The 10993-nt window shown below is 34.5% G+C and overlaps 1 protein-coding gene across 1 annotated transcript; it reads left to right on the top strand.

Moving 5' to 3' along the window:
* The first annotated feature begins 4714 nt into the window (after positions 1–4714).
* On the top strand, positions 4715–10559 carry fitm1 (fat storage inducing transmembrane protein 1). The gene is made up of 2 exons (XM_067378143.1): positions 4715–5250; positions 9831–10559. Exons 1-2 carry the CDS (start codon positions 4985–4987, stop codon positions 10516–10518), a joined length of 954 nt encoding a protein of 317 aa, XP_067234244.1. The 5' UTR covers positions 4715–4984; the 3' UTR covers positions 10519–10559.
* Positions 10560–10993: the final 434 nt, after the last annotated feature.

The following is a 10993-nucleotide window of genomic DNA, read 5'->3' as shown; positions in this document are numbered from 1 at the left end:
CAGATTAAAAAATGAAAACCTGACCGCTTCTGCTAGAAATCCAATAATGGGCCATGGTTGGATCTTCCATCAGGGCAATAATCCAAAACAAACATCAAAACCAACACAAAAATGTGTCACTGAGCACAAAATGAAGCTTCTGCCATGACCATCTCAGTCCCCTGACCTGAACCCTATAGAAAATAAGTGGAGTGAACTGAAGAGAAGAAGCACCAACATGGAGCTGGGAATCTGAAGGATCTGGAGAGATTCTGTATGAAGGAATGGTCTCTGATCTCGTCAGGTGTTATAGAAGACGACTCAGAACTGTTATTTTGGCAAAAGGAGGTTGCAAAAAGTTTTGAATAAAAGGGTGCCAATAATTGTGGCCAACGTGTTTTGGAGAAAAACATTTATTTCATAATGTGATTTTCCCCCCACTTTCAATTCTTTTCCTTCAATAAATTTTGTGAATTTTTTGAATGAAAGATCAAAAGGATAAACAATGCAGATTTATTTTCACAGCCACCTTTGCTCATAATTACTAAGGTTGCTAATAATTGTGGAGGTCACTGTATTTATTTAATCAAGCTCCAAAAACAGACTGTTTGGATGTTGCAGGATCTGTGATGTTATACAGTCAAATACATTTGCATGGGACTGCCTCCAGAGCAAGATGTCAGTGAATAGTTATACATCATCACACTAACTATAGGCCCCATGCACTGGCGCTCAGTCGCTTAAGGGCTAACATTTGCCTAAACTGGATGCGAGCGTCGCTTCAAAAGCAAAAAGAACCCATTATAATCAGTGACACTGTCTACACTGGATACAGATGCGCATTCAGTTTATGACATACTCTAGAGTCTACATGCTTGAGCCTGTCGACAACAGAACAAATGGAAGAGTGGAAGAACATTCACTTTGACGCGTACAGTTTATACAGCTCCTTTGCGTCTATATACAGACTTCATTCCAATCTCGGAAACGAGTGAATGGTTTATTTTGATTGCGTCAGAGGATTATATGTTTGTTCAGAGCATTTTTTTTTTTTTTTGTAGACAAGGCACAGTGTAATGGAGAGTTCGCAAAGAAACTTTTGTTGAAAGATGAAGCAATTAGCTGTATTGGATCTGACAGCAGCTCTATTACAAAACCGAGCATTATGAAAGGAAATGATTTCATAATGCTCTATCTGAAAATGACTGTTTTATATGGCTAATGTTTTCAAAACACTTACTTGCGTCCATTAGGGAGTGGAAGCCAATCATAACAGTAGCCATTAAAGGATATTTAAAGCCTTAAAGGACCCGCCTTTTAAAAACGGGTTTCAGAATGAGGGTTCCATATAAATATTTGGGGGAGGGGGTGGGGGGGTATGGTAACTACGGAAGAGGATTAGGGCCAAGCAATAATAAAAAAATAAAACCATCTTGAGATTAAAGTTGTTAAATTTTGAGAAAAAACTCGTTAAATTTCGAGAAAAAAGTTGCGATAAAATGTTGAGAATAAACTCGTTAAATTTCGAGAAAAAAGTCGAGATAAAATGTTGAGAATAAAATCATTAAATTACGAGAACAAATTAATTCAATTATGAGAAAAATGACATTAAATTTTCGAGAAAAAAGTCTAGATAAAATGTTGAGAATAACTCATTAAATTACGAGAAAAAAACTCGTTAAATGTCGAGAAAAAATTTGAGATAAAATGTTGAGAATAAAATCATTAAATTACGAGAACAAATTAATTAAATTATGAGAAAAATGACATTAAATTTCGAAAAAAAGTCTAGATAAAATGTTGAGAATAACTCATTAAATTACGAGAAAAAAACTCGTTAAATGTCGAGAAAAAATTTGAGATAAAATGTTGAGAATAAAATCATTAAATTACGAGAACAAATTAATTAAATTATGAGAAAAATGACATTAAATTTCGAGAAAAAAGTCTAGATAAAATGTTGAGAATAAACTTGTTAAATTACGAAAATAAACTTGTTAAATTTCGAGAAAAAAGTCGAGATAAAATGTTGAGAATAAAATCATTAAATTACGAGAACAAATTAATTAAATTATGAGAAAAATGACATTAAATTTCGAGAAAAAAGTCTAGATAAAATGTTGAGAATAAACTCGATAAATTACGAGAATAAACTTGTTAAATTTCGAGAAAAAAGTCGAGATAAAATGTTGAGAATAAACTCGTTAAATTACGAGAATAAACTTGTTAAATTTTGAGAAAAAAGTCGAGATAAAATGTTGAGAATAAACTCATTAAATTACGAGAAAAAACTCGTTACATTTCGAGAAAAAAGTCGAGATAAAATGTTGAGAATAAAGTCATTAAATTACGAGAAAAAACTTGTTAAATTACTAGAACAAATTCATTAAATTATGAGAAAAATGTCGTTAAATTTCGAGAAAAAATTCTAGATAAAATGTTGAGAATAAAGTCATTAAATTACGAGAACAAATTCATTAAATTATGAGAAAAATGCCGTTAAATTTCGAGAAAAAATTCGAGATAAAATGTTGAGAGTAAAGTCATTAAATTACGAGAACAAATTCATTAAATTATGAGAAAAATGACGTTAAATTTCGAGAAAAAAGTCGAGATAAAATATTGAGAATAAAGTCGTTAAATTACGAGAACAAATTCGTTAATTTTGTTCCCATAATTCATAATTCGTAAATTTGTTCTCATAATTTAACGACTTTTTTCTCGTAATTTAATGACTTTATTCTCAACATTTTAGTTCGACTTTTTTAGCGGAATTTAAGGAGTTTTTTCTCGAAATTTAACAACTTTAATCTCGAGATGGTTTTATTTTTTTATTATTGCTTAGCCCTAATCCTCTTCCGTAGGGAACATATTAAATATGGGAACATATTAAAATATATATAAAAAAATCCATTATATGACCCTTTTAAAAAATCTTACTGACAAACTTTTGAGCAGTAGTGAATATACAGGAAAGTAAGGGAAAAAACCTTGAATGAACACATTTATTACAGTAATCATGTAGTCCATATAGTTATCAGTTCTATATTTATATATCAGATTATATTGTTGCAGTTCTGCAAATATAGAGTAAAAAGACCCAGTGTTTCCCACAGGACTTTGTGAGACTGTGGTGGGTGGACATCGGTTCCTCTAGGGGGGTCCGGGGGCATGCCCCCCGGAGGAAAATTTTTTACTTTTTAAATTTAAAAGCATAAATCTGGTGCATTCTGAGAGCAAAACTGATTGACTAGATCAATGAAGAAATTTGTTCTCTTGTAAACAATTTGTGCTTTAGTAATTTATTTATTGTTGATAGTAGGGCACATCTGTCACGTACACAAAATATAGTAGGCTAAAAGATAAATATAGTTCATAAGTGGTCAAACATGTAGAATATACAATTAAAACCATAAAACCATTAAAAATATGTAGCAAAAGAGGTTACCTTTGTTGAATTAATGTATTAGTGGAAGCCTGTATCTATACATCTGTATTTGTGGAACTAATGGTCACTCTTTGATTTGTTAAACAATCCAGAATGCACTAAATACATTACTTCATTATAGAGAAAAATAATAAATGAATAAAAATATGTAATCATTAGCTGACCAATAAATAAATAAGTAAACTAGGTGAGTAGCCTATATAATTCAGCAGTAAAAAGTATTCTAGCCTAAATCTTGGAGAAGAAAAAAAAAACAAAACACCTTTGCAGAGTAATTTTATAAATCCAAATGTTAATAAAAAGTGTAAAATTACTATTTGTATTCTTATGAAATAAAAAAAACGATTTATATTAGATTTATATGTAAATAATTATGTATTCATATTAATGTAAGATTAAAAGACGCTTATTTTAAATGTATTGTGTATTGTAATATAAAACGCTTCAAAACAGCAGCAAAAAAAAAAACGCTAATGCGCATCCCGGGTGCAGAATGATGCGCTTGAAGCAATATCGAGTCAGAGCACGCAGTTGCGCTGCGCATTGAAAAGTTCACGGTACAAAGAGAATCCCTGTGTATATCTGCATCTAACAGTTTATTAAACATATGTTTCTTCTCACTTTTTTAAATTCCAGTTATGCGTGTGACGCAAATTCATAGTCCTTGTGTTGTGCGATCCAACAGACACACTAGCCAGTATGATGACATTGTTCAGAAACAGCATAAAACTCCAGCAAGATAAAGTCATTTTATGCAAATCCACAGCCCTTTATCTACATATCAAGTATTAAAATGGGAATATATCATATTGGAGAGTTTTACCGTGCTGACTGTCGTTACCGAACGCGACGCGCTGTTTGAGTGCTGAACAGAGAATGATTGACAGCTGTGGCAGAGGGAAGACGAGTTTCTTACCGTGAACTTAACGACATGAGGCTATGGAATGGCTTCAGATTAATTTGAATATAGTGCACGAAAACTTAATTGGTGCTAGTCTACTTATTTTACTCTATGACTCCCACTTTTGCCATATAAAAGAGCGCAATTATCAGAAAAACGACAAACCACATTTGCGTTTCATTTTGAGACTGTGGCGGGACAAATTAGAATGTGGCCGGCCGCCACAGTCTAGTCAATGTATGGGAAACACTGTGACCCTATTGTACTTTATTTTAATCTATACTATAGATTAAAGAAAACCTGTTAGTTGAATCACAGACACATACAATAGTATTATGCATTTGAAAGAGCCCACTTCCAAAGGCTAAATACAGTTTAAAGCACAAAGGGAATGCTGCTGTACTGCTTTATATCACACACACATGCGTGAGGGGTACAACAAGCTGATAAGATGGGAATGTTCGGAGCTGTTAGGGCCCAAAATGTTGTCAGGGAGTCACTGAGTGAAAGGGTAAATGATGAGAAGTGTGACATAAACCAGCAGGTGGAACTCAGCTGTGAAAACAAAAGGGAAGCTAATAACACTGCTGACAGATGGTAGAACAATCTCATTTCTGTCTTTCTCTCAATTTGTGCTGTTAGTGGATTTGTTGGACATGCACTGGAATTACTGCCCTGAGCAAACCAAGATGGATCATTGTGGACTAAAGGAGATACTTTATAAGATCCATAACTCTGCCAGCAAGCTTCTGTACTCGGCTCTGGTGCTGTTTACTGATTTCACAGCTGGAATACTTGGTCATCTGTTATTCAGACGGCATTTTCACTTGCTGATCTCTGTGCTGGTGCTGTTTGGACCTGTTCTGAGTCTCTGGGTATCCAAGTACAGCATATTTGGCAACAGGAACCACTACCTGTACAGGCAAGATCTTGAGGAATTACCTAATTATGAGAACTTATTGCAGATGTGAAGTTGATCTTTTAGTTTCCATCAACACTTTACCCTATAAAAATATATTAATTCTTCTATAATAAAAGAAATATATATTATTATAAATATTATTAGCAACACTTTATTATTGATTAAATGTATTAGGGCCCGAGCACTTAGGGTGCGAGGACCCTATTGGAATTGCTCTGTTTATTATTAATATATTAATATATATTGTTGATTGTTTATTCATGTTCATTCATAATACATCAAATAACAAATTTAATTTGAAATGTAAAAAATGTATATTAATATATGTAGAATTTAATCTTTAAAACTTGCTGTAATATTTTTCAATGTGTTAATGCATAACGTTAACAAATTGAACCTATAATTGATACCATATTTTTATTTAAATAATGTGAATGTAACATTTAATATTATGAATATATTAATTATTTTAAATGGTAAAATATTGAAGCTGCAATGCAAACTTATATTTTCTTAATCAGTATTTTTCCAGACTTTCCTTATTTTCTCTCTAAATTTATTACATTTTTTGTACATTCTTTTGTACATATTTGTACTTTCAAGTCTTAATATCTTACACACACACACACACACACACACACACACACACACGCACACACACACAAATTTCAAATAAAAACATTTTCATTCAGAGCATTTATTTGCAGAAAATGACAACTGGTCAAAAAAACTAAAAGATGCCATATTTTCAGACCTCAAATAATGCAAAGAAATCAAGTTTATATTTATTTTTATAGAACACGATACAGATATCTTAATTTAGAAAGAGTTCAGAAATCAATATTTGGTGGAATAACCCAGATCTTGTCTTGCTCTCTGCCAGTCTTTCACATTGCTGTTGGGTGACTTTATGCCACTCCTGGTCCTTCATATTGATCACATTCTAGAGGCTTTCAATGGGGTTCAGGTCTTTAGATTGGGCTGGACATGACAAGGTCTTGATGTGGTGGACCTCCATCCATGCCTTAATTGACAAGGCTGTGTGGCATGGACCATTGTCCTGCGTGAAAATACAATCCTTCAAGTGTTTGTGAAGGATGCATGACTCAAGCCACATACAAGGTTATATTAGGTTATATCATGCATTTGTTCCAATATCGTTGGAATCCTTGTCTCAAGACGGACAAATGCCTGATTCAGTTGTCAAAATTTTTTGAAAAGCCTACTTTTGCAAACTATTCCTAGGTTTTTAGTCCGATTGGAACCGAACCAGTGCAGCAAGATTCTCTGCAGTCTGATTGTCAGTAATTATCAAAAAGTTACACAAATGTACAAGCTCATTCTGTGGTCGCGTGAAAAAGGATGCTGGCCGCTTGGCGGCGCTATAACATGGGAAATTTTTTTTTAAAAAGGCTATAACTGCGCAACACAAAGTCTGATTGACTTGAAAATTGGCATGTGGTGTCTTTGTCCAAGGTTCCAAGACTGCGTTTGAGGACATTCGCGTATCTCGAAAAACATGTCTGCCATCAGCCAATGAATTTTGAGCAGATATCAGACAAGGTTCACGAAATGAAACTTGCTGGGCCTGTGAGAAACTCGAAAGAAATTGACCACCTTCACATTTTCCATATGCGTAAAAGATTGTACAGGTGCTTGTCATATAATTAGAATATCGTGAAAAAGTTCATTTTTTTATTGTAAATTATTTTAAAAAATGAAACTTTCATATATTCTAGATTCCCTACATGTAAAGTAAAACATTTCAAAAGTTTTTTTATTTTTTTTATTTTGATGATTAGAGCGTACAGCTCATGAAATCCAGTATCTCAAAATATTAGAATATTTCCTAAGATCAATCAAAAAATGGATTTTCAAAACAGAAAAGTTCAAGTTCTTTAAAGTATGTTCATTTGTACACTCAATACTTGGTCGGCCGCACATTATACAGCAAATGACTTGCTCCTAGCACAAATTACACCATCAGTGAAATGTGGCATGGAAGTGATCAGCCTGTGGCACTGCTGAGGCACTACTGAGCCTTCAGATCATCTGTATATTGTTGGATCGACTGTTTCTCATCTTTCTCTTGAAAATATCCCATAGATTCAGGGGTCAGGCATGTTGGCTGGCCAATAAAACACAATAATATCATGGTCAGCAAACCACTTGGAAGTGGTTTTTGCACTGTCGGCAGTCCTGCTGGAAAAGGAAATCAGCATCTCCATAAAGCTTATCAGCAGATGGAAGCATAAAGTGCTCCAAAATCTCCTGGAAACTGGCTGCATTGACTTTGCACTTGATAAATCACAATGGACCAACACCAGCAGACGTCACGGCCCCCCAAATCATTACTAACTTCAGAAACTTCCCACTAGACTTCAAGCAGCTTGGATTCTGTGCCTCTCCAGTCTTCCTTCAGACTCTGGGACCATGATTTCAACATGAAATGCAAAATTTACTTTTATCTGAAAAGAGGACTTTCGACAACTGTTCACTGTCCAGTTCTTTTTCTCCTTAGCCCAGGTAAGATGCTTCTGACGTTGTTTCTGTTTCAGAAGTGGCTTGGTAGTCCTTTTCCTGAAGATGTCTGAGTGTGGTGACTCTTGATGCGCTGACTCCGGCTTCATTTGACTCATTGTGAAGCTCTCCCAAGTGTTTGAATCGGCTTTACTTGACAGTATTCTCAAGCTTGTGGTCATCCCTGTTGCTTGTGCACCTTTGCCTACCCAATTTCTTCCTTCTAGTCAACTTTGCATTTAATATGCTTTGATACATCACTCTGTAAACAGCCACCCCATTCAGTAATGACCTTCTGTCACTTACTCTCTTTGTGAAGGGTGTCAATGATTTTCTCCTGGACCATTGTCAAGTCAGCAGTCTTCCCCATTGGTGTGGTTTCAAAGAACAAGAGATACCTGGAATTTATACTGTAGGGATGGTCAGTTAATGAAACTCAAATGTAAATATTCTAATATTTTGAGATACTGGATTTTGGACTTTTATGAGCTGTACGCTCTAATCAACAAATTAAAAAAAAAAAACTTTTGAAATGTTTTACTTTACATGTATGGAATCTAGTATAAATGAAAGTTTCATTTTTTAAAATAATTTACAATAAAAAAATGAACTTTTTTACGATATTCTAGTTATATGACCAGCACCTGCATATCACGCAATTTTTCGCACATGCCCACGATATTCATACCACATGATAGAACTCCTCATTCTGAGCAACTTTGCCTCTAGGACTGCCACTGTCCATCGAATCGTTCATTAAATATTGGAGATTATTTCAAAAACAAACTTTGGCGGACTATGTTTTGGCTCAACCTCGAAAACTTTAAGCTTTAAAAAACACATATTTCCTATGGTAAATTACCTGTATTGGCTGTAAACAGTCTTTTCCATCTATGATCTAGGTTACAGGCTTGCTAATTAAAACATAATACCTTTTTATGCATGTGTTTAAAGGCCTTAAAACACTTGAACCCCGATAATTGATGCTCACAGCTATATTTTTATTTGAAATTTGGAAAAAATGTTATCAGTAGTTTGTAGTTCAAAATGTTCATTTTATGCAAACAAAGAAACTGCTAATTTTGCAGTGGTCTCTTAAAGCTACAATCCGCGATTTTTCCTCTTTGTCGCCATCTCTGTTTGAAACCTGCAATTGCAGTCATATGCGGAACAGTTATCTGTACGTGCGTTGTGCCTCGGCACAGCTCGTAAGCGCAGATGAATCTAATGTTTGCTGTGAGTCACCGCACTGGTGGATACTGTACTTCAGAATCACAGATTCTATGTCTTGAAAGTATGACTAATATAAGAATTTTCACTGGAAAATATCATCTGAACAAGTAAGTAACATTTCTGCCACTTTTGTTCTGACCATCTGAGGAAAAAAAGCATTAGGCCTACAATAAATCGCACTGCCAATGATGATTAAATCTAACGATCGCTTAGCTCAGATCATGCCAAACTGTGCAAATTATTATTACTGTTATATTGTTCTCAAATTGTTAATGTTAACAACATCAGCATTGCGTGACTATGTGTATTTAGTGTGTATTAGCCTTACCTGTATATTTCAATTTCTGTAGTCACTCTGCAGTCCAAAGTCTTTTGGTTTTTGACTACGGGTGTATCTCCAGTTGTCACTGATGATTGTCATTTTGATCTTTCTGGATTACAATCCACCATAAAAATGATAAGTTTAATTATTCCAGCTGCTGTGAGAAAAGGCTGTAAATGATCCGCCACCTGCTTACCGTTGTGAATCAGGCTAAGATAATGAGATAGTTTTGAACACTAGCTGGATATGTACTTGCTCAAAAATTGATTTTGGATCATTTTTAACCAAAAAAAGTTAGGGACTGCAGCTTTAATTTTTTCCAGAGCTGCACACACACACATACATATTTTACTATTTATCAAAAGTTTACTATTTATTTACTATTATTGATGTATTTGTATTATTTCTTTATTGTTAATCTATTTATAGGTTATTAACCATTTTGTACTTCCTTAGTAATGTTTGTGTTCTGAGATGTCTGATTCTGGTTGTTGTGATCTCATAGGGTATTCCTGCATTCCTGCTGGGGCTGGACCTGTATATTATGTGGCTCTTTCGTCTTTCTTCTGTCATACTGCATTAGTAACTCTCTTATTCACTCAGTCCGTCACCTCTCTCGGCTCGCCGTGGCCGGGACTCTGTGGACACTGTTCCGTCGTGTTCTCTCCTTCCTAGTGGATGCCTCAGGAAGTTGTTTTGAGCCATTACAAAGCACCACAGAAGTCCGCAGGAACCCCGGGGAGCTCCTGGACTCTGATACAGGCCCCTTATTACTACTGAGAGAGGAGAAGGGTAAAGCAGCCTGCCTTAAGGCTGGGCTACAATGGCATGGATGTGAGGTGTCTGATGACATCTTGATTCTTAGTTTATGTTGTTTGATTCTTGCTGAGGAAATTGCTGTTTTTGGGCCCTGCATGGCTCTTGGAAAACCTCTGGGGGCGCCGCTGAGGATTCTCTTCATGCTGTGCGTGTTGTTGATGAGTGTCTGGATCTTCCTGATTCTCTGCTTGTTAGCGCACTTCCCACTGTTCCCTTCCCAGCTGGTTGGAGGAGCTCTTGGGTATCTGGTATGGAAGGCACTTTATAAGGGCTGGTTCCTTTTAAAGCCCGGCTGGTGCTGTCTACCAAAAGCTTTGTGTTTGGACATCACTAGTAAAACTGCAGTAAATGTGTCATGCATGTTGAGGAAATAAGTAATTGCATATATATATATACATATATATATATATATATATATATATATATACATATATATATATATATATATATATATAAAATGTGTGTGTTGATTTCAGCATTTACTAATACATTTTTAAAAGCAAATATTATGTTAATACTATGTAATGGAACTAAGCAAATGAACAAACAATGAACAGTTGTATTTTCATTAACTAATGCTAACAAAGACTAATACTGTAACAAATGTATTGGTTAATGCAATAATAAGAAATAATAATATGTAATAAGACATTATTGTAAATTGCTATCAATTTTTTTTAATGTTTTATTTGAAAAAGTATCTTATGTTCACCAAGTCTGCATTTATTTGACCCAAAATACAGTAATAATAGTAATACTGTGAAATATTTTTACAATTTAAAATAACTGTTCTATTTTAATATATATTTAAAATGTTTATTTATTCCTGTGATGCAAACCTGAATTTCC

Source organism: Chanodichthys erythropterus, chromosome 23 (genome assembly GCF_024489055.1).
Source record: "Chanodichthys erythropterus isolate Z2021 chromosome 23, ASM2448905v1, whole genome shotgun sequence".
Lineage (NCBI taxonomy): Eukaryota > Metazoa > Chordata > Actinopteri > Cypriniformes > Xenocyprididae > Chanodichthys > Chanodichthys erythropterus.
The sequence above is the reverse complement of the archived record's forward strand: the minus strand, read 5'-3'. Positions and strand labels throughout refer to the sequence as shown.